This window comes from Nannospalax galili, unplaced genomic scaffold, assembly GCF_000622305.1.
Source record: "Nannospalax galili isolate Female #2095 unplaced genomic scaffold, S.galili_v1.0 scaffold875, whole genome shotgun sequence".
Classification (NCBI taxonomy): Eukaryota; Metazoa; Chordata; class Mammalia; order Rodentia; family Spalacidae; genus Nannospalax; species Nannospalax galili.
The window spans coordinates 3,778,928-3,803,975 of record NW_008337059.1 but is presented as its reverse complement, the minus strand read 5'-3'; the positions used below and the strand labels follow the sequence as shown (position 1 = coordinate 3,803,975).

Below are 25,048 nucleotides of genomic sequence, written 5' to 3'. Positions count from 1 at the left end.
TAGTGAATAAAAATGGCTGTCTCAAGTCAGACTTAACTTAAAAAGCAGGCAGTGGGCCAAATTTGGCTCACAGATTGTAGTTTGCCAACCTCAGTGGTAAACTTAACAAGACATTTCATTCCACAAGTTCACGGTCAGACTTGTCCACCTGCTTGCATATTGTCCTCCCTGCAGTTACTGTAGATGAACTACCTGTGCGTTCTAAGTTTGATGCCAACTTATTTTGTACAGTTCACCTCTTCAAACCTCCTGAAGGGCATTGCTGTTGCATTTCTTTTTCTAGCATCAGTTTTAAAAAAATTTACTAGGTTATTTTCATAAGTGCTCATTCATACTATAATTTCTCCTATTTTATTTTGATTTACTTATTTTATGTGTGTGAGTGTTTCGTCTGAATGTATGTAAATAAACCCATGCATGCAGTGCCCATGGAGGCCAGAAAAGGGCATCAGCTTCCTGGAACTGGAGTTAAGGACAGTTATTAGCCACCATGTGAGTGCTAGGAATCAAACTGGGGCCCTCTACTAGACCAACCAGGCAGTGTTCTTAACTATTGAGCCATTTCTTCAGCCCCTTTTAATTTTTAATTTCTTTAATTTCTTCTATTTTTAGTGCTCAAAAATATCCCCCCTTTAACCCCTCTATCTCCTGGTCCTTTGTGGTAAAACTGTACTTTAAAGAGTTGAATAGCAGTTCTATTTTTATTCCCATTTTCTCTTAAATCTATGTTGTTCAGGGTCTCACTCTGTAGCCCTGGCTGGCCTGGAGCTCATAGAAATTCACCTGCCTCTGCCTCCCGAGCCCCTGAGTGCTGGGAGTAAAGTGTGCACCACCGCACTCAGCTGCCTTTCGAAGTGTGCACCTCCACACTCAGCTGCCTTTATTAACACCACTGAAACTGTCTACAGTGTTGCTCGTGATCTTGACATTAAATCCAGTGGTAATTTCTAAGTCCTGTCTTACTAGCAGAGATACTTAATCCCATTTTCTTCACCTTCCTTTGAGAATACTGCATTCTAGTCTACCTTTAGTCTCAATGGATTTTGCTTCTCTGTCAGTTGTTGGTTCTTCCTCATCTTTTCCCTCTACATGCTGTCCTATCTTGAGGCTTTAGGCTTTGGACTTTAGTTATGCTTTCATGAATTCATTGTTTCCCAAATATTACAAACATGCATGTGTTCTGGTGACTGCTAAAAAGTTTTTGTTTCCATCTGGAGCTCTGTGTATTGCATGCAGCTACTTGGTCTCCTTCAGTGTTAAAATAGACCTCACAAATTTAAAGCAACTTAGTTCTTCCAGTTGTTGGAGTGAGAACTTTGAGTTGCCTTTGGTAGGTATCTTTGTGACAAAGAGAGTATAAGTCTTGCATATGTTTTCTTCAAAATATATTCAGTCTGAACATGTTTCGTTGTTTTTGCCATGTTACTGTCATCTTGTACCTAACAGCCCAAGTGATCTCTTTAAAAAGTGGTTCAGGGGCTGGGGATGGAGCTCAGTGGTAGTATACTTGGCTAGCATGCCCAAGGCCCCTCAGCACTGCAGGGGTCGGGGGTGGGGGGTGGGGAGGGTGCTCGTGTCCCATTTCTTTTTAAGTAGCTTCCCATCTCATTCTGAGTAAAACCAGATTTCTTGGGCCGTCAGGCTTGCTTCTGTCCCCCTGTTATGTCTTTGACCTCTTACTTTGCCTTTTGTTCTTTCTGATCCAGTAATACAGATGTTTTTCTTGCTATTCTCAAAATACGTTAGGCATGCTGCACACCCAGGCTTGGCACTTAATATTTCTTCGCTTAGAATGCTAGCTTCTTCAACTTCTAAAGATCTTGACTCTATGAAGACTGTTTTTGGCAGTGCTGGGGATCAAACTCAAAGCATTGTAGACCATGCTAGACAAATAAAAATCATTTAGCTGCATCCCCAGACTCCCTCAGAACTTTTAAAGTGAGATTTTCCTGATCTTACATCTAAAATTACAACTCTCTGGTTCTTCCTCCCCCATCCTTGCTTTATTTGCTTATAGCACTTGTCACTTTTGAATATATTGTATAACTTAGTTACTTTATTATCTAAATAATCAGTAGAATATTAGTTCCCTGAAGGGAAGGATTTTTGCCCCCAGCACTGCATTGGTAGAACAGCAAAGAACATTATAAAGTCCTTATTTAATGTATATCACAGTGATAGAGTCCGAAAATAAATTGGCATATAGATAAAATATTGCCAACGCATTATGAAAGTGTTATAAAAGGCATAAAAAGGGGGCTGGAGAGATGGCTCAGCAGTGAAGAGTACTGGCTGCTCTTTCAGAAGACCTGAGTTTGCTTCTCAGAACTCACATGGCAGTTAACAACCATCAGAAGCTCCAGTTCAGGAGATCAGATGCCCTCTTTTGAACTCTGTGGGCATTGTATAACATGGACGCACTTACATACGTGTAGATAATACACTCATCTGCATAAAATAAAAAAATATTTTTAAAAGGCATAAGAGGGAGAGTATTTTGGGGGGAGAGGAATGGCTTATAGGTTATGGGACGGCCTTGCTTAGGTAGTGACATTTGAGTTTAAAACTAAATGATGGAATACATCTAGCCCTTTGAAGAAAGAGATCAAGCATTTCAAGAATGGAGTAGCAGATGCAGAGGCCTGAGACAGCAGGGCTGCGAAGGGAATATTTGGAGCTGAGAGAATGCTGGCTTGTTAGAGTATATTTACAGATGGCAAGTGTGGTGTGAGATGAAGGTGAAAAGAGGACAAGGATAAAGTGCTGTTTCTTGCCAGGCCCTTGCACAGTGATCGTTTTAAGTGCTGTGGTGTAATAGACTAAATATTTGTGGCAAATTCACCTGTTGAAACTTTATTCCCTAATGTGATGGTATTAGGAAATGGGGCCTTTCGGCGGGGGTGATTAGATTATGAAGGCAGATCCCCCATGAATGAAATTAATGTTTTTATTAAAGAGACCCTAGAGAGTTCATTTGCCCTTCTGCCATATGAAGATGCAGTGAGGAGATGCACTCTGTGAAGTGGGAAGTGGGCCCTTCACATACAGCAAATGTGCTAGTACCTTGATTTTGAATGTCCCATGCTCTGCAACTATGAGAAAGAAATGCCTACTATTTCTGAGGCACTCTGTCTATGGTATTCTGTAAGAGCAAACCAAAAGGACCGAGACACTTAGGAACTGAATAAGGAGTTTTAAGTGAGGAAGAATTGTGATTGGTGTATCTTATATTGATAAGATCACTTTTGTTTCTGTGTAGAGATGGGTTTGGAAAAAGGTGGTAGGCAACATGGAAGTATGGATGCCACTTAGGAAGACTGACTTTCTCAAGTTAGAGGTGACAGTGGGTATGAGGCGAAGGGAAGTAGGGGAATGCAAGGTGTATTTTGAAGACAGAATTAATGAAGATGACTTGTGGGTTATCGGGTTACTAAGGGAAAAAGGGATCAAGGGTAATTCCTTGACTTACAGGTTGAATTGGATGGATTTTGGTGCCATATACCAAGATGGAGAATTCTGGGGAGTGGCTTGCTAACTGTGGAGACAGGTGCTTTATACATACAACGAAAAATACTTTTGTTATTTGAGGAAGCTGAAGGGGATAGATTGCATGTTGATACGTGTTTTCCCAATCAAATAGAAATTCATCTTTTGATTTTCTACCCTGCCCTCATACATTCCAAAATCTTCTGCTTATTCTGAATCATGTCATAGAAAAATGACTTCTAGAAGAAAAGAATTAGAAATTAATTTTTTTTTCATTTGACACTGAATTTGGTTGCATTTGTTTCATGTTGGATACCATTACTTTAGATTTTACTCCCAAATCCTATATATTAAAAATATTTCTAATTTTGTGTATTTTAAACAGAATTCTAGATTACTATTTTTTTCTTTTTTCTTTTTTAAAGTTCATATTGGGCATCATGGCACACACCTTTAACCCCAGCACTTGGGAAGCAGAGGTAGGGAGATCTCTGTGAGTTGGAGGCCAGCCTGGTCTACAGTGAGTTCTAGGCCAGCTAGGGCTACATGGTGAGACCTTGTCTTAACGTCCCCCCCCCCCCCCCGGCCCCTCGAAACCCAGTTCACATGCTTTATAAACCTTGTTGAGTAAATTAATGTGAAGTTCTAGGGAATCAGAAGTGTTAGATAGCTGTGCTCCCAAACCTTTAAGTTTTGTGAGGTTTGAGAAATATAAATAGATCCAAACCTCTTTGAAAAGTTTGTAAGTGGTGAGTAGCAGCTGCCCTTTATGTGGATATTCAAGGAGGAGATGTGAGTGTGCCTGGCAGTAGTTCTGTGCCACTGTGGGAAGTCAAATTTGAAAGGAAGTTCAGCGCATTTGGAATTTAGATAGAAGGGGAATGAGGTGCCTGGGTGAAAAGAAACAAGATGAAGAAAGGTAAAGGAAGATGAAAGTATTGGGCACAGTGAGTCATAGTTTCAGTGAATAAGAAGGAATCAGGTTCTTCTGAACCAAGAAGGGCCTTTGTATTATAATTTTTACTTACATACCAGCCTTGCTGAACAGTGTGTGGTTCATATGTACGCTAGCATTTTGAACATTATAGATCTTTGCTCCATTGCTATGCATATGAAGAAAATAGTTTATGTTATTTGTATGTTAAGCCTATACTTCTAGTTTTGGTATTTCAGTTGCTTGTTAGGCCACATTATTAGAAATGAAAAGGCACTGGTTTGTTGTGTATGTCAGTTCTACAAAACCCTTTTTTTGTTGTTTAAATTACAGTAGGCGTTAGTCCTTAAATGAGCTTTTAATTTTTTTATTTTTGGTCATTTTGAGACAGGATCTCCCTGTAGCCCCAGCTGACCCTGGACCTCACTGTGTAAACCAAATTGGCCTCAATGAGTTCTGCTTGCCTTTGCCCTGAGTGCTGAGATTAAAGGTGTGCCACCACCACACTTAGTTTTTATCATTGTCATTTTGCTTTGCAATTTCTCACTGTCTTTTTTTTTTTTTTTTTTTTTTTTTTTTTTTTGTCTTTTGGAAGCGGGTTCCCCTTGTACCCTTAGCTGTCCGGAACCCCACTACGTAGACCGGGTTGGTTTTGACCCCAAAAAGCCCCCCCTGCCTCTGCCTCCCAAGTGCTGGATTCCTAACCTGTGTCAACAATGCTTCTTTCCTGATTCCTTGCTTTACTTGTATTTTCCTTTTTTTTTTTTTTTTTTTGAGACACAGTTTTGCTGTGTAGTGCTGGCTGCCCTTGAACTCATGATCCTCTGCCTCTGTTTCTTAAGTGCTAGAATTACGTGTGTGTACCACTATACCCAACATTATTTTGTCACTTTTGTCTTCTGATTTTCGCACCTCTATTTTTAAAAGATTTGTCTGTTTTATTTTATGTGTTTGAATGTTTTGCCTGTATGTATGTATGTGCACCACAAATGTGCCAGGTGCCCACAGATAAGGAACTGGGGTTGTAGGTGGTTGAGCTGCCATATGGGTTTGCTAGAAGAGCAGTAAGTGCTCCTAACTGCTGAGCTAGCTCTCTAGTCCCTCATCTCTATTTTAACTTTTAGTAACATCTCTATTTAACTCATTTTTCTTGTTTTTTAGCACCATTCAATTAATATTTCAGAATTACTGCTTTTATAATTTCCTTTTCCTCATCAGCTAGTCATGTCCTGATTACATTTCACATGAAATTCATTATTTGCCCTCTGTAGTCTGTTGTTAGCCTTCTGTTAGGCATTCTCTTTGGTCTAGATCATGTAGAACCTTTTCAGAAACATACTTCATGTTCCTTTTATAAAAATGAAAAATACTGTACAAATTAAGTATCTTTCCTAATTCAGTAATAAATCTATATAATGTTTTCACATGGATATTCTGTAAATTTTCATTCTTATTAATGAACATTTAAGTGATATCAATAATCGTTCTTTAAAGGAAAGTCTATAGTAATATACTAAATTGATTATTTTTAAGGAAAATGGAAATGGCCAAAGTGACTAAAGTAGAAAGCCTAAAGAGCCCAGAAACCATAGAACCTTACTTAGGTTGTAACTTTTAAAATTCAGTTACTAGGCCTGTATGGTAGGGTTGGCGTAGACTATATCATTTTAAGGGAAAGGTAATAATTACATTTAATTAACTAGTCCAGAGAATATGAAATGGTAGGCAGTATTTCTGGTCATTGTCCAGATTCTCTGTAATATCAAAACCTAAACTGTTAAGAAAGCATTAAAAAATTCTAAATAGGACCTAGAGAGATGGCTCAGCAGTTAAGAATTATTATTATTAAGGTTAGAATATTTGGCTTCAAAAGTTGCTGTTGGAGTTGCTAACTTGAATTGCATTAAACATTTTTTAACTGGGGCCTGGAAAGATGGCTCAGCAGTTAAGAGCACTGGCTGTTCTTGGAGAAGATCTGGGTTCAAATCCTAGCACCCATATGGAGGCTACCAGCTGTCTATAACTCTAGTTCCAGGGAGTCCGATGCCCTCTTCTATCCTCCGTGGGTACTGTATGACACAAGTGGACTTACCTAAGTGCAGAAATAAAATAAAAATAAATAGGGGCTGGAGAGATGGTTCAGTGGTTCGAATCCCAGCACCCACATGGCAGCTAACAACTGCCCGTAACTCCAGTCTGAGGGGATCCGACAGCCTCTTCTGACCTCTGCGGGCATTGCATGACACGGGTGCCCTTACCTACATGCAGGCAATATACACATACACATAAAATAAATATAATAAATACAATTTAAAAAGATAAAAAAAATTAAATTCTAAATAAAATTTTGTCAGATCAAACCCAGATCTACGTTAAAAAATAAATTGGGGTGTGGTTGTACCCAGGGGTGGAATATTTGCCTAACGTGTAAGGCCCTAGGTTTGATCCACAAACTGTTCTCCTCATCCCCTCCCTTCAAAACAAAGAATATTCTAGTGCAGGGCTTTTTAAACTATTTCAATTTGTGATCCTTTTTTGTCAAAAAAATTTTTATGTAGTCCTGGCCATATAGGTTTATAAAATAGGTTTACAAATCAAACATTTATTGATAATAAATCATAAATTTATTTTAAAACGATTCTTTGGTATATGTAACATGTTACCTCTTACTAAAGACTAAAGCAAATTTACATACTAAGGAGGTGGATATGCTTTATTTTTACATAAAAAATTTTACATCTTGGCTGAGTATTTGATACTGTAGGACAGAGGGCATCTTCAATGTTTTCTGAGTTGATAAATACCTTGATTTTATAATAATCAGTGCCCCAAACACCACTTTGCACAGACATACTACAAATGGCAGAGGTATGTTTAGAGCCATTTCCAGGAATTGCCTGAAATTCTGTCCAAGTCCCAAGCCAAAATTCACTGAATGATTAAAAGAAGTTACTGTTACTTGCATATTGTGTGTGTGTGTGTGTGTGTGTGTGTGTGTGTGTGTGTGTAGGGGTACATGTGTGCCACAGTGCATATGTTGAGGGGTCAGAGGATAACTTTGTGGGCTCAGTTCTCTCCTTCCATCTTTGATATGTGTCTGGGGGTTGGATTCAGGTTTCCAGGCTTGCCTGGCAAGGGCCTTTACCTGCTGAATCACCTCTCTGTCCCTCACTTAAATGTATTTATTTGATTTTGTATTTTTATGTGCATGAGTGAATTATCTGCATGTATGTAAGTGCCCCTGTGTCGTGCAATACCTGTAGAGGTCAGAAGAAGGTGTCAGATCCCCTGGAACTGGAGTAACAGATGGTTGCTAGCCACCATGTGGGTGCTGGGAATGGAACCCAGGTCCTCTTCAAGAGCAGCCAGTGCTCTTAACTGCTGAGCCATCTCTCCAGCCCCTACTTAAAAAATTTTTGATGCAATTCAAGTCAGCAACTCCAACAGCAGCTTTTGAAACCAAATAGTCTAATAAAATACAACCCAAAGATATACTAATTTGGTACTGAAATACTGAGAATTGGTAGGATTCATTTTCTGTAATTAAACCATTATATTTCTGTAAGAGCAGAAAACTTTGTATGTACAATAAAAACAGGAGTTCATAACATACAATAGTGTTGACTGTGAGCTCAGGTATTTCAGCTGGTTGACATTTTAAGGCATGAGGGCATGCTCAGTGCAAAATGTACAAGACTGCAATAATCAGGCCTTGTAACAGGTGAGCACTGCCAGAAATACCTTGGGTTCATTATAATTGTCATTTCCTCTTTAATTGTGTGTGTGTGTGTGTGTGTGTGTGTGTGTTTACTGTTGCTAGAATTTTTTGTTTTGTTTTGGTCTTTTTGAGACAGGGTCTCCCTGTAGCCCCAGTTGGCCTGGAACTCACTATGTAGATCAGGCTGGCCTTGATGTCACAGAGCTCTGCCTGCCTCTGCTTCCTACGTGCTGAGATTAAAAGTGTGCACCACTACACCTGGCTTGTTGCTATATTTTTCGTGGGATTTCCGCCCCCACCTTTGGTTGTATACTCACATTCTGTTGCATACTTTATATTGGGTTGAGACCCATGGTTAAGAAGCTGAGTTCTAATGTAAGAATAGTTCAGTATTACTGCATTATTTTGCTGTTCATTTTTTATATAGTATGTAGAAAAAATGTATAGTCAGGATCAGATTGTTGCAATTTTGTCTGTGTGCATGTGAGTATATTTGTGCACAAGTATGTGTAAGTGTGCATGCCTGTATTTGCCACATGTATGTGGAGGTCAGAGATCAATAACATTGTTGTCTTTGATTTTGCTGCCCACCGTTTTTTGGGACTGTTTTGTTTGTTTCTGTTTTGTCTTTTTGAGACAGGGTCTCCCTGTAGCCCCAGCTGGTCTGGAACTCTGTATGTAGACCAGGCTGGCCTCAGTCTCTGAGAGATCCACCTGCCTCTGTCTCCCCAGTGCTGGGATTAAAGTGTGCACCACCACTCCTGGCTCACTATAGTTTTTTGAGGCAAGGTCTTTCACTGAACCTGGAGTTTTCTGACTGAGTACTTTTAGATTGGCCGGGATCCTCCTGTCTCCTTCAGCACTAAGGTCACAAGTATGCACCTCCGTGCATGGCTTTTAAAATATATATATATATATATATATATATAATTTAAAAATACATATATATGTAATTTTTATTTTATGTATATAAGTGTATTACCTGCATGTATGTTAAGTGTACCTGTGTCATTCAATGCCCATGGAGGTCAAAAAGAGGCATCTGAGCCCTTGGAACTGGAGTTATGGATGGTTAATAGCTGCCATGTAGGTGCTGGGAACTGAACCTGGGTCCTCTGCAAGAGCACCCAGTGCTCTTAACCACAGAACCATCTCTCCAGCCCCATGGCTTTCTATGTAGGTACTAGGGATCTGAACTTTGGTCTTTGAGCTTGTGTGACCAGCACTGTATTGACTGAGCTGTTGCTTCAGGCCTGTTATTACAGTTTTTAATATTTTTCTTAACAGTGATTAGGAAGTGAATTATTACTTGAATGCCTTTTTTTTTCTGTCTAAAATACATGCATCTTTTTATTTCTGTAACAGTGCTAGGGATTGAACACAGGCATTGCATGTGCTTGTCAAGTGTTTTGCCACTAAACTGCATTCCCTCCCTAGCCCCTGTTTGGTTTTGATCTCTTCTCCATATTTATTGTCAGCATTCATTAATTTTGTACTGGCACCAAGTATATTAAGTTAAGGAAAAACACAGTTTACCTCACTTGAGATTTCCATGGCTTCATGCTACCATTTGATAAAGTTTCCTAAGTATGTAGAGGCAAAGAGATCTCCATTCTCCTAGCATCCAGATGTCAGCTGTTTGTTCCTGCTGTGATAAGGAAGTATGCCAGTAGGAAGGCTATAGTGAACTAAGGACACCTAACCAAACACCACCAACATCTTCTTGACTTCTTTCTGTGAGTTTGTGGGGATCTGTTTATCTTCATTTATGTTATATCTCTCTATTGCTGTTTGACCAAGTTAAGTCCAAATATTGTTTACTGTTTATTATTAGGGAATTAAATATTTTTATATGTATAAATATTTTGCCTGCATCTATGTAAGTGCACTTGTGTCATGCAGTGCCTACAAAGGACAGATCCCCCCGGAACTGGAGTTTCGGGTGGTTGTTAGCCACCATGTGGGTGCTAGAAATCAAACCGAGGTCCTCTGTAAGAACAGCAAGTGTTCTTAACCCTTTCTTAAATCTCTCCAGCCCCTATTAGGGAATTTTTAACCTTACATATCTTAGATGTCTTTTGCTAATAAATTTGGCTTTACAATATTGGGTTTTGTTGTTGAGTGCTGGGAATCAGACCAGGGCTGTGTAAGCTAGGCAAGTGCTCTACCATTGTGCATCTGCTCCAGCCCTACGATATTCTTTTTTTTTTTTTTTTTTAGTTTGGATAATATTCTATTGAGCAAAACCACAACGTTATTTGCAGATGGACAGACATTTTGTTTTTTTAACTTTCTGATTTTATGAACAGTGCTACAATGAACATTTGTTACCTTTAGGATATATTTCTAGAACTAAATCTTCATGTATGCATCTATTAGAAACTGTTCTCTGTAAAGGTTGTGCCACTGTATAGTTCTATGATTAGTGTATTCTAGGACTTCTTTTGCCTTACTGGCTAACAGTTGTCTAGAAATATGTGAAGTCAGCCAAGTATGGTGCCTTCATGTTTGTAGTCCCAGTACTTGTGAGGCTTAAGCAGAAGGATTGCCACAAGTTTAAGTCAGCCTGGGCTGTTCAGTAGGACCATATGAAAAAGCAGAAAGGGAAAAGTGGGGGTGGGGGGCAGGAAGAAATATATACTGTCTTTTCTAATCTGATTGGCAGGTGTTACTTTGTTTTAAATTCTGGTGAGGTTAGCTCTCACTGTACATACATACATACATACATATTTGCAGTCATTGTATTCTTCCTGGTCATGCCCTCTCTCCTTCCTACACATACAAATCTGCTATTCTAACTATTGCTGTTTTTATGATACCATAAACTCCAAATGTTTTAGTTTTAAAAACTTGGTAACAAGCCTGAATTTTACTATGCAGTGGAAGGGTGTTAGTTGTCACTGATTCCAAGGTTGAGATAAACAGGGTACCTGGACCATAGTTGAGCTTCGACTTCTGGTGAATCATGAGTCTCTTTTGGGGAAATCAGTGTGGAAAGTCATGAGTATATCCTGGGACCCTTAAGGCTCACAATAATCAGAGAATTGACATACCTCTTGTGGGGAACCAGATGTTCAGTGTCTGGCAGAGCTGGTTCCGACTTCTAAGTTCAGCATTACTTTAGCCCATCTGAATATGAGATAGAAAGAGAAAAGCAGAAGGCATCAGTTTGGTAACTTCTGATAACTTCTTAAGGAAAGGTGTGTGACATGTTAATATTGAGATTTTTGTATATCTGTTTACTCTTACACTTGGTTGATAGCTTGGCAGGGTATAGAATTCTCAGCTGAAAGTTTAAAGATGTTATCCCGTGTCTTCAGAATTTAAAGGTGTTATCCTGTGTCTTTGTCCTTCCATTATTGTGCTGAAATGCCTAAATCCTCATTTCTAATCCTTCATTATTGGACTTTTTCCTGTCTGCAAACTTGTGTGATTCTCTTCTTGCCCTTGCTCTTCCAAGTCCTTTGCAGTGATACACCTTGGCTTACGCTGTGTGCCTAGTGGACATTTTCACCCTAGAAATAGATTTCCTACAGTTTAATATTTTAAAAAGTTATTTTCAACCAGGAATTGCGGTTCAGTGTTCATAGTCCCAAAACCTGGGAGGCAGAGCCAGAAGGCTTGAGGCCAGTTTGGGATATAAAGTGAGATTTGTGTCATCCCCCTCCCCCCAATTATTTCATTGCCTTTTCTCTTTGTGAGACTGTGCTTCTCCAATTTTTTCTTTTTTGAGACAGGGTCTTGCTCTGTGTCCCAGGCTGGCCTCAAACTCTATAGTCCTCCTGTTTCTACTTCCAAAGTGCTGAGATTGCATGTATGTTCCCACCGAGTCAGGCTTTCCTGTTTTCCATCTTATATTTTTGCTGTAGTTTTTGAGGTTGTCTCGTCTTTGCCTTCCAACCTTTCTACGTTTTTTTGTTTGTTTGTTTTGTTTCTTCTATTATGTTCATTTCATTGTATTTTAATTCTTTTAGCCTGGTCTCACTGTGTAGCTTAGACTGGTCTCAAACTTGTCATCCCTTTTCCTCTACCTCCCAAATAATTAGGATTCTAACCATACACTGTTGTGTCTAGTGTTTACTGTTTTCTTGCTTCAAGAGCCACCTTTTTTGTTCTTTCTTTTTGTACCTTTCATTTCTTATATATCTGAAAATCACTGGGTTTTAAAAATTGTGATATCTTAATGTACGTTTGTTTTAATAGTTTCTATTTGGTCTGAATCATGAATAATTTGGGGGATGCCCCAGATACCTGGTAATCCTTGACTGATTGGGAAGCTCTGAATTGATAGCGGTTGTAAACTACATTTGATCCCCACCCTGGGTAATTGTGTGCTGCTCAGTCTCGATTCTGGCTCAGTGCTTCTCAGACTGACTGGCAAAGCAGAGTTTTGTTTTTCACTCCAATCTGTTGTGTACTGATAGTTTTAAACTACACTAAAATAAATTACTAAAGAAAGGGAATTAAAACGTGAAGACATAAGATACAAGTCCATGTGTATATAGAGATATTTTTTTCTGCTTTTTTGGTCTTTTTGAGACAGGGTTACCATGTAGACAGGGCTGGCCTTGGTCTCACAGAGCTCTGCCTGCCTCTGCCTCCCGAGTGTTGGGCCCAGCACTACAAGTCCTTACTTTTTTTTTTTATTAGATTCAATAAACATAAACTTTGAAGATTACTGTAGTAGTTTTTCTAAATACTCACTTTCTATACCTGCCTTGTGGTCTTTCAACAGATGGTCATGAGCTCTTGGCAGACCATATTTCAAGTAGCACCCTTTCAGCCTAGGAGCCAACCTAGGAGGGGGTAAAAGGCGATGTGGAAGTTGGTGTCTCATTTGTGTATACGTTAACTATCCCTCTTGCTTTTGGTATGGTACTCCTTCTCTGAGCTAGTCTGGCCTCTCTTATTTTAGAAATTCTCTTTTACCTTCTGCAAAGAATAAACTTTTGAGATTTCTTCTGTGGTGAGAGAAGAGAAATTTCCTATAGTAAGATGGCCCAGGGGAGGGAGTCCTAGAATCTAACGTAAACTCAAGTAGCCTTTTCTACATTTTCCTTTTTTTAGGGTTTCCTGCCTTACTTCCTCCCATTTCAATTTCTTGGTGATGAATTTCCTACATTTTTGGAAGAGTCAGTCTGAAGCTGTTTGCCAGAGATTACTGATGTTCTTTGGTTCACTTATGGCGTATCTGCTTTCCAGCATTTTCCTGTGGGAGGTTGTTAATTTTTCCACAGGGATTTTGTATGTGTTTGATACTGCATTCCTTTCTACAGGCTTTTCTGCACTTCTAACTGTATTGGTAACACTGTTTATATTTCTATATTGTAGATTTTATCATTCACAGATATTTCTTCTGTGTTACATTATTTCCTGTTTTGAGTTCTTTTCTGTTTGAAATTTGATTTTGTTGAAGTGTTTACTCTGAACTTTCTTCCACAAAGCATATATAGTCTATGAATCTTTGTATATCTAAAATTCCTTTTTTCTCACATGAGAGTTTTATTAGATGCAGAATGAATTCTTGAATTAATCCTTTTCTCTTAAAACTCTATAAATGTTTGTTCCACTATTGCCTGTCATTTATAGCTGTGAACGAAATGTCTTGACTAATACTGGTGTCTGGTTTGGTAACTGCTTTCTCATTTACTTTGTTCTCTCTTAGATAACAGTATGCTTTTTTTTTTTTCAGTATATCATTTCAGGTTTGTGATTGTAACTGATAGAACTCCCCCCTTTGAATGGACAGCCATTGTCTGAAAATATTAACTAGAAAAGTCCAGAAACAATCAGTTTACACACTACTAATTGCATGCTACTCTGAGTACTGTGGGGAAATCTATTTCTGTACTTTCTGGGATGTGAATTACTTGTCTAGCCTATTCACATGCTGTATATGTGGCCTGCCTGTTAGTCACTTAGTAGCTATCTGGTTGTTAGCTTGACCTTCATGGAATCATATTACCCACATGTAGTAGCTACGTCACAGTGTCTATCACATTCACCTTGGTTTGTCAGCATTGTGTCATCAGGCTTCACGAAGAAAGGTGAATATGATACAATATGACATTAAGAAAGAAGCCACATCATTTTTTTATAACGTGCTATCATTTTATTTATTGTTAATATCTTACTGCACCTAATTTGTAAATTAAACTATCTCACACACACACACACACGAATGAATGAATGAATGAATGAATGGATTGTATATACAGGGTATTGTACTACCTCTGGTTTCAGGCATTCACTAGGGGTTTTAGAATGTCTTTGTGCCCCTAAGTAAGACCAGAGAATTTGGAGAATGGAGGTGCTATTGTATTACTTGATTTAAAGTATATATTTTTTTGTCCCTTTTTTTCAATGGCAATACTTAAGAATTATAGTTAATGTTTTTTGCTGCTGGATAGAAGGGAAGACAGGTTTCTCTGGGTTCTGTTCTATGTGAGCTACTCCACCAATTGCTTCCGCTTATCTTTCTTGATGGCATTGTTAGTTAAGATGAGGATAAACCAAGTTTTTCTCAGTTTTTTTAATTAGAAAAAGGGAAATTTAAAAGTTAATTTTTTCTAATATAGCCATAATTTAAAAAAGGACAGAATTCGGTAGGGCGTGGTAACACACACCTTTAATCCCAGCACTTGGGAGGCAGAGGCAGGAGGGAAGTCTCTGAGTTCCAGGCCAGCCTGGTCTACATAGCAAATTCCTGGCCAGACCGAAAAAAAAAAAAAAACAGAATTCTTAGGCAGAATAGAGCTGTTAGTGAAGGAAGGCTTGTCTTTGTTCAGAAATAATTTTCTCTTTACATCTCTCCTGACAGCTAATGCTAGCAGCTCCCTGTTCTTCCTGGCCTCTGGACTTGGCTGAAAACTCTGAATTCATCCCTTTTCTTCTCAGACCTCAGCCTTCGTCTTCTGTCATCCAAAGAGCTCCAACCTGATCTTTCATTGAAGCTTCATTCTCTCCCAAGGTATGTTTAATGGAGGAAGGGGATAGAATTTTGTCACTTCCTTGTTTAGGGTATGGCAGATACCCAGTAAATACTGGTTAGATGGATGTCCCCTAATGAACTTCCTCTTTTCAAATGCTGGTTGGTAGCTGAGTGTGATGTCCAATCTTGTAGTCTAGGCTACTCACTGGCTGAGGTGGGAAAACTGAGCCCAGGAGTTTGAGGCTAACTTGGGCAACATAGACAACTAGCTAGATCAAGGTACAAAACAAGTAAATGGAAATATTAAAGTTTCTCACCATTGTTGAGGATTTTCTGGGGTTCCGTGATTGCTGCTGCTGTTGTTATTTCATTGGACAATTATTGATAAAGGGAAGAAATCCTGTGGTTTATTTTGCCATCTTGATGCAGGAAATTATATTACTTTAATACTTTGCTTTTTAATTGTAATGTTATAAGATGTTGATAAAGTTTTATGAGTTAATAAAACAGTTTAAATAGCACATTTAAAACCAGTTGTCTTTGTAGGTGGGGGTGGAAATTGGACTGAAATAAAAATTGGTTTAGTATGTTGGAGGATGAAAAATTATGATAAATTTTCTGTCTTCTTAAGTTACTTAAGATGTTCACTGGGCTGGAGAGATGGCTCAGTGGTTAAGAACACTGGTTCTTGCAGAAGACCTGTGTTCGAATCCCAGCTCCCACACGGCAGCTAACTGTCCGTAACTCCAGTTCCAGGGGATCCGACAGCCTCTTCTGTACTCCGCAGGCAGCGCACGACACAGGTGCACTTACCTACATGCAGGCAATACATGCATACACGTAAAATAAAAATAATAAAAATATTGAAAAAAAAAAAAAAAAAAAGATGCTCACAACATGCAGTATGTTTTTTGACCAAAAGTGGCAACCCTAATGTAAGGTGCTGTATTAGTTACATTTCTATTGCTGTGATAAAACACCATGACCAAGGGAACTTATAGGAAGAAGAGTTTATTTGAGCTTAGGGTTCCAGAGGGATTAGAGTCTGTTATGGCGGGGAGGCGTGGTGAGAGGGCCCGCTGGAGCAGGAGCAGAAGCTAAGTACTCACATCTTTCAATCAGGCACAGGAAGTAGAGAGTGACTGGAAATCTGGCAAGGCTTAAGAACTCTCAAAGCCTGCCCCCAGTGACATACTTCCTTTAGCAAGGCCACACCTCCTAAAACTTCCCAAAACAGTGTCACCAACTGGGGACAAAATGTCCAACTATTTGGAGCCTATGGGAGATACGCATTCAGACAGCCACAGGTGCTCTCCAGTGTCATTGCTTGTGTATACTTGGAGTTGAACATAAAGACCACATAGATTCCCCAAGTAGAGTTGAAATTTGAGAGCAATTTACCAGTCCTGACTTATCTAAAATACATAAGACTCTTCCCATTCTGTATTGACATTTAGCTTTGATTGGCAGTTAGCAAATTTAAGTAAAAGCTAAGGATATTTCTTACCAAGATAATAAAGTAAGTGCTCCTGGCTGGTCATTTTGGAATCATCTTTAAGTTCCATATTAATGAAGGGATAGCAGTCAGATGTCCTTTTATCCTGGCTTCCTGACAGGTCTAGGTTTCAGTAGCTTTTCTTTTAGGGCCCCCATACCTTCTAAATGACCTTTGCCTTGTATTGCCTTTTTTTTGGTAATACTAAGATTTTAAACATCCCATTCCAGGGTCACAGTTTTAAAGAGATGGCGATAAGTCAGCTTCGTTTAGAGTTGTCCTTGCTGATGAAAGTCTTGCTTTGAAAAATATACTAAAATTTTGCACAAAATAGTTGGTATAAAGTTTGCCTTATAGTTTTTAATTCTTCATGTTGAATTTTTAGTGTAAATTATAAACAACACATATGTAACTCCAAATCTCTTTCAATATATAAGGAAAAGATAGACCCACATCCAGCTGTGATATTATTCTTAATGTTAAACACATTGTCTTTATGTCAGAGAGGCATGAAAAATAAATATAGGCTACACACTAAAGAGGAAAATGAACAGGCCAGTAATTCATTATATTTCCAGAGTAGATTTTTTAATTTTGTTGGATATGGGGAATTTTTAGGATTGCAGAAGTATACCTTAGGATGAAAATCAATGTACATCTAGCTATCTTCCAGAAATATTTATGTACACAAATGTTACAGGGAATGATAGTTAGCATACCAGTTTTTTATTAGCAAAAGAATGGGAAAAATTTAAGTTCTACCAGTGGTAAAAAGTAGGCTATAATATTCATGTTATGCAATAATTCTGTAGCCATTGAAAGGGTGGACTAGATCTGTCTGTACTGATAAGGGAACTTGTTCATGGTATGAAAGTTTAAAAAAGCCAAAATTAAAGATTATAGTATTCTATTAAGAATAAACAGAAAACTTCATGTACATACATATATATGTGTATATATATATATACATATACATATATATATGTGTATATATAGAGAGTCCACTCCCACCATCTGATAAGAATTCTCTGATTTTCTTCTAGGGAATCATCCTATAGTCCCTGATGTCAGTTTATGTTCAGTGGTGTTTTGTGCTTCTGGCTCCAGAGAGAGGCCTGTAAATCAGGTATGGTCCTTCATAGACATCCATTTTACTATAGGGATTGACACGTAAGAAAATTTGGGCCAAAACTTGTGTCCAGTTTTTGAGGGAGTGATATGCTCTTTAAGTTTACGTGTACTTGAAGGACATTAGCTTTGAACTTAAGCAGTCATCTTGGCATCACATGTAACCCAATCATAAACAAGAGATACCAGAAGCTAATAATGTTTATATTAATATCTGTAGCTTCCTTTAAGCCTGGATGCTCTTAAGAGCATATCAGATCTTTGTGTCTTTAACGTATGTGTTTGATTAGCATTTCTGTTTGTGTCAAAGTGAACTTAAAGGTATGTAATTTAGTTTTGTGGTGAAAATTTTGATTCTTTGTTTAATTTTAGGTGAGTTGATGTGAGAAAAATCCTGGTTGTTTTGAAGATGTCTCAGCACAGTATTGTTTTATGTTTAAGTCACAGATAACGTCAAGAGCTTCAAAACAAATGAAACTGGATTTTTTTTAAATCAAATCATGCCATTTGAACAGCCACAGTTATTTTGTGATGAAACACAAGCTACTTTGAAAAAAGAGTATGTTCTAAAAAATGAAATAGCTGATACTGTCGGATCAATATTTACACCAAAAATTTCAGAAACTAGTTTTCATTATGAACTAAAAAATGTAAACATCAATTTGCCGAAGATAAATATTCCAAATGAAATCTTAACGAAAAATGAAATTGAAAAATACAAAATATTATTTCAGAGTAAACCACAAACTGCAAGAAAATCCATCAGTATAAAGACCGTAAGCTGTGCGGAAGAGTGTGTGCGGCTTTGTAAGTCTGAGCGAGCTGAAGAAGAAGGTATAAAAATGTCTGCAAAAGTTCTCAACTTCAGTTGCTTCAAATGCCAAGACAGTACTCAGTATAGCCCAAACGATTTGCAGAAACACTTTGAAATGTGGCATCATGGTGAATTACCTTCATTTCCTTGTGAAATGTGTAATTTTTCAGCAAATGACTTTCAGATATTTAAACAACACCGACAGACCCATAGGAGCACTTTTGTAAAATGTGACATTTGTAACAGTGAGCGTTCATATACTTTATTGGCCTTGACAAAACATTTCACATCCAAACATTGTGTTAATGGTAATTTTCAATGTGAAGAGTGCAGATTCTTTACCCAGGACGTTGGCACATTTGTTCAGCACATTCATAGACATAAAGAAATTCATTATAAATGTGGTAAGTGCCACCACTTATGTTTTACCAAAGGAGAGCTTCAGAAGCACCTTCATGTTCACTCTGGCACTCTTCCTTTCACGTGTCAATATTGTAGCTATGGTGCCATCCATAAAGACCAACTTGTGAGGCATGTTATAACTTTGCACAAAGAGCACCTGTATGCGAAAGAAAAACTAGCAAAAGACCAGTATGAACAAAGAATGACAAAACCTTCCACAGGACTTAAGCTAATACTTAAAAGATACAGAATAGGTTCAACAAAGACATTTTGGAGACGTAAAAAAGTTACTGATGGGAGTAACAGAAATACAGAAAGAAATTCTCACGTGCTCAATATAGTGAACAGCACACAGACTAAATCTGAAAACCAGAGCCAACTTGGTCAAGAGCATTTAAATGAAGAAAAGGCTGAAAGACTATACCGAGAGAATGGTTACAAGCCCACAGGATCAGAGTCTGAAAAGTCAACTGTGCTGTCCACTGCACAGTATAATAGAGCTGCAGAGGGAGCAAATACTACTTCAAGTTTTCTAAAGAGTGGTCTCCAAGGGCCTACAGTGTTAATGGTGAAAAATAATAAGATAACAATTCCTGCCAACTATAGTGCTAAGTTTATGGGCTTCAAGGTGGTGGATGGAAAACAGCATATTGTAATAAAGTTGTTGCCTACCAATAAACGGAATTTATCTTCACCAGCTTCCCTGCCGGACACAGCAAAGGATAGTACAGCTAACTTGAAGCCCCAGACTTTGGACAACACTGGATTTTTAACTGGAGTAACAACAGAGGTGAGTGACGCAGTTTATATGAAAGCAACTCCATTTTCACGTTCATCTCCTATACTTTCTGGGAAAGTAAGTTCTGGAAAAGATACAGCTTTCAAACCAGAAAAGAATAATTTGCTTCAAACAATGGATAACAGTAGAAGTTTATCTTCCTTGCCAACAACATCAGAATCAGTTACTGCATCAGTGAATTTGACCACAAAAGTTGAAGCAAGAGATAATGTTGATTTATGGGGAAATCATACCACTCAGAGTCATCCAGAAGTATTAGGTACCATCAGTAAAAGTCCTGATAAAGTGAACCTTACCACCAAGCCAAATGCATACAATGGTAGAGATATGCATAACTATTGCATTAATTATGTCAACTCTGAATTAAATGATGAATCCCCCAACCATACTGAATCCTACACCTATGTTGACTCTTCCAACCAAGGATCATTACCTTTTCATAATTACTCGAAAGTGAATAATAAACGTCGTAAGTTTTCAAGAACAGCAACTTGTGAAAACCTTCAGAGGGAATCTTCAAGCAAAACAGTTCAACAGCCAACTAGTGATACAGTTTTATCACCAGTGAGGAAGGAGAGCTCAAACTCGGAGAGCGTGTTAGCATCTGACAGCCCTTTAACTGGTAAAGATGAAACTTTAAAAACAAAAGCTGAAATTGAAGAACAATACAAGTTAAAAGAAAGACAACGCATTGATGAACAAAGCCTGTTCACGAATGAAAACCAAAATTCATTGAGTGTGACTGAAGACTCTAAATGGAATGACATTCCTAATGGTGGTGGCTCACCCATGATGCCTAGAATCACATCTGTTTTCTCTCTCCAGAGCCAACAGGCTTCAGAACTTTTGCCACCTGAAATAAACCAGTTACTTCAAGATATATTAAAACCAAAATCTGATGTAAAGGAAGACTCTAATAACATTCCAAGTAAAAACCTACCCATTGATTGTGACAAGTCATTTAGAAAAGCCGAGGAGGAAGAAATGGTAGCAGAGTCCTCAAAAGACTTCCAGATGCAAGGTGTCTCCCCAGTACCCTCTGCCAGTGTAGGTGTTAGTGTTCCTGCAGATGATCTGAATTTAAAATGTAATAGAAAAGAAAACCAAGTTCTGCTAGCATCACAAGATGTCAGAGAGTCAGAGTTGACACCTAAAATTCCAGGTATGGCCACACTACTTAAGACTCAGTCAGATGCAATAATAACACAGCAGCTTGTAAAAGATAAACTCCGAACACAAAATTCAGGTTCTGTATATATGCAGAATCCAATTCTAACGTCAGAACAGAGAAACCCTGTATTTGTTCAAACTCCGAAAGGTTTTTTTATACCACTGCATGTGGCTAACAAGCCTGGATTCCATGTTTTTTCTGGAAGACAACTTCCACTGGTTAATACACAGAGTGTACCTGCTTCCCTCCTTGTAAACAAAAAACCTGGGATGATTTTGACATTTAATAATGGGAAACCTGAGGGTGTGCCCATTGTCAAAACTGAGACTGCTCATGCTTATGGAACTGTGACGAAGGAACCTTGCAAAACATCTTTCCTAAAGGTGGAACACAACCACAGTAACTGTTTGACACCTGCTGTTTGTTCCAGCATTGGCAGTTGCTCGAACATGAAAAGTAGCTCAGAAAATGCATTGCCATTAAGAGGTCCTTACATTATTAAAACATCAGCAAGTTCTTCAGTGAGAGCTGTTCCTTTTCCTAATGTTCTACCTGAGCAGCAGGGCCCCAAGATGAATATCTTGGATTCAATAAAGCAGCAGAATGAAAGTTTCCCCAAAGCACCTCTTTATACCCTCTATCCTGATGGCAAACAAGCTGTTTTCTTAAAGTGTGTGATGCCAAATAACACTGAATTCCCTAAGCCTAAATTAGTCCAGAATAGTACTTATCAAAATATACAGCCAAAGAGACCTGAAGGAACACCACAGAAAATACTGGTGAAAATTTTTAATCCTATTCTAAGTGTGAGTGCTGCTAGTAATCTCTCTGTTAGCAATTCTGCATCCCTATTACAGAAGGAGAATGTACCAGCTAAACCAACAGGACTTGGAGAACAGAAAGAGCCAGAATCCTCTAGGGATGCCTTACCAGTCTTACTAGGTGATGTGATGCCAGCAAATGCAACTGTTCTTAATTCTACTGCAGCATGCCCGGAATCTTCTGAGGAACCAGTATGTATCAGTGAGCATTCAGAAGCCAGAGTATTAAAGTGTAAAACAAATTGTACAGTTGAGGGAAGTTTCAATAGAAGAAAGACATGCAAAAGTAAGTTTGCAAAAATAAAAACTCGTATAGTAAGTCAAGATTCTGAAACTGCCTTTGTATCTACAAGTCAAAATCCTGAAACTGCCTTTGTGTCTAGAAACAGAAGTTGTAAAAGAAAGTATAGTGATAATTACCAAGAACGTCCAAGAAAAAAATTAACATCACATAAGAAGTATAAAGAAAAGGCTAAAGCTGAAGATGTGCAGGAAACATTTGGACTCAACAGACCTAGGCTTTCAAAAAATTCAGTTAGAACTTTGAGACTTTTCCCTTTTAGTTCCAAACAGCTTGTGAAATGTCCTAGGAGAAACCAACCCGTCGTGGTTTTGAACCATCCCGATGCAGATGCCCCAGAAGTAGAAAGTGTAATGAAAACTATTGCAAAGTTTAATGGACGTGTATTGAAGGTTTCATTGTCAGAAAGAACTATCAGTGCTTTACTGAAACCAGTTTATTGTAACACTCCTGAAACAACTGACAATGGTTTTTCCAAGAGACAGAAAACATTTAAACCTATTAATTCTGTGGAAGAAAGGTTTGTGCTAAAATTAACACTGAAAAAGACAAGCAAAAATAATTACCAGATTGTAAAAACTACCTCTGAAGATGTCTTGCAAGCTAAATTTAAGTGTTGGTTCTGTGGTAGAGTATTTGACAATCAGGATGTGTGGGCTGGTCATGGGCAGAGACATTTAATGGAGGCTACTCGGGATTGGAATATGTTAGAATAACTTAATGTAATTACCAAGCAAAAGTAACTACCTTAGAAGAAAACAGTGGGTTAAGTTACCATAATGCAGGTATTTGCTACTTCATTATCATTTTTGAACACTGTAAAAGTTGGTTATAGTTCCATGGAAGAGCAAAGCTTTATGTGTGGTACTTGAAAGTGCCACAGTGCACGTTTTGAAAGACATGAATCAATGCAGCTAGACCTTGATTTGATTGTTCAAAAATGTGTCTGGGAGGTTAGAGCTAAGGAAATTTTTGATAAAAGTTTTCCCAGTTGAGTTCTTTTGAGACTCTTACTAGAGGGTAATGGTGGACGGGCCCATTCCCTTTTTCTCCCACCAGCCTTATGGTTCTGACAGATGTAGTTCCTCTGAAGATGGAGAGCTCTTTCACACATGAATGGGTTTCTTACCACTTGTGGAGATGGACTGTGAGAGCTTTGGGGTAAAGGAGTTACCTCTATTATAGTTCATTTGGAAGGTATTAGGTTCCTTGTGAAACCACATGTAATTTAGCTGTAGGTAAACTTGGAAATAATGCTTGAAGAGTTTCAGGCAAGTAACTCTTGTTTCCTGTTACTCTGTGCTCTATCAGATTGCTCACCCCCCACCCCCAGAGAATTTTCTTTTCAATGGCTGTGTCAGTCATTGCAGTAAATGGGGCAGCCTCGAGAAGAATTAAGCTTTGTCTGATGTTTACCTGAACTTCAACAGCTTTCTGAATTTGGTTATATTCTCCAGTGATCCCCTTGCACAGAGCTATGCTTATCTGGTTGAAATTGTCCATAACCAAACAGCCATTTTTCCTCCCTTGGTTGCCATCCCTTCAAAATGAACAGAAAGAACGTAGGAGCACTTCAAAGGCAATGGCTTTTCTTGAAAATTAAAACAGTTTATTTTTACAGAGATAATATTTTGAAGCAAGATTAGCAAAACCATATTTTTGTTTGTTTTTAATTACTGGTCTTGTCTAAACATGTCCACAGTAGGACAGACATTTTTGTTAGTAACTTTTCAAGATGACTGACGACCCAAAATAGCTATGTATTATTTGTTGGCCTTTGAAGTGAGCATTAACAGTGGACTCAGCAGCGGTTCATAAAACTTGAGGATAAATTCCTAAGAAACATGTTCAACAATTTTTAAATGGATATTTTCATAACAATCCATAGATATAAAGCTTTATCATATAAGTTTGCATTAATTTTTTTTCTTCATTGGCTAATGGAGTTCTTGTATTAGAAAATTACATACTTGATAATTTTTTGTTACTATACATAGTAATAGCATTTTCATGGATTGGATTAAAACTTCAGGGCTTATTTTTTGTACATAACAAAAGTTAAATCTGTACATATTTTTGTACTTGGTTATGTAAATTTTGCACAGAAAGTTTTTGACATAAAAATTTATTTTCTTTTGGTTCTGTGCATGCACTAATAAAAGTGGTTAATTTAAAAAGAATATTGAAGACTGTACCCATGTTATTTTCTTGATTTTCATTTCTGATGTGGGTTTTTTGTTTTGTTTTTTGTTGGGGGGCATTGATTTTTCAGGGATTAAACACTATTGTTAGCAAGTGCCTAAAAATGATGTGAAACAGTTTACATATGTCAATTGTAACAGTAGGTCTGAAATGGACCCATTTCCCTTATAGTTTTATTTTAAAGAAAGCCATAATAGATTGCTTCAAGCTATCTTGCTATGCACATTACACTTGTACTGATTTTGTGCAGTTTATCTACTTTCTTAGTGGAGTATTTTTTGATAAAACCTGTTAAAATTGTGTTTCTTAAATTGAGCTCAAGTGGAATTGATTGGAAATACACAGTATATATTAATAATGTATACAATGTTTAAAGAATGGTAAGCTCTGTTAATTTTGTTGTTCATTGTTAATGAAGGTTTTCTTCAATTAAATTTATCTTAAGCTTGTGTTTATATGAGGTTTTTTTTTTTAAACAGCTAAAATCTAATGGGAATTTTAAAGAAACTGTTTCTCTTGCTCTGTTGTCTCTCCCTCTCTCCTCCTCTTTCTCTTTTGTGTGTGTGTGTGTGTGTGTGTGTGTGTCTATGTGTGTTTAATGCCAGTGAATGCAACAGAATAAATGTGGGATTTTTTTTCTTCCAAAAATACATGTGAAATTTGTTTGGAAGGTCACGTTTGCACTGTTGGCCCTCGGCTCTGCTGACCATGGAGAAGCTGCTGTCCTGCACTCGCAGCAGTAACAGCGAACTGCTTCGTCCTTATGAGTAGTTCTGAAATGATATGTATCACCTATGAACAGAGAGAAAAGAGGAGAAGCTGTGCTGACAGGCCATAGCACTAGAA

General features: G+C 38.0%; 1 protein-coding gene across 6 annotated transcripts in view; it reads left to right on the top strand.

The window, feature by feature from the left end:
- The window catches only part of Znf518a (zinc finger protein 518A), a 32,713-nt gene extending 8,056 nt beyond the window's left edge, over positions 1–24,657 (top strand). For 5 of the 6 annotated variants that reach the window (XM_029563054.1, XM_008831997.3, XM_029563051.1 and 2 more), the window contains exons 3-5: positions 14,959–15,108; positions 17,608–17,690; positions 18,134–24,657. In XM_029563054.1, coding sequence (XP_029418914.1) covers positions 17,639–17,690; positions 18,134–22,716 — 4,635 coding nt within the window. In that variant the 5' untranslated portion in view covers positions 14,959–15,108; positions 17,608–17,638 and the 3' untranslated portion in view covers positions 22,717–24,657. Of the gene's footprint in view, positions 1–14,958; positions 15,109–17,607; positions 17,691–18,064 lie in introns of all 6 variants that reach the window. The other variant, XM_029563055.1, reaches the window with a different exon arrangement.
- The last annotated feature ends 391 nt before the right edge of the window (positions 24,658–25,048 follow it).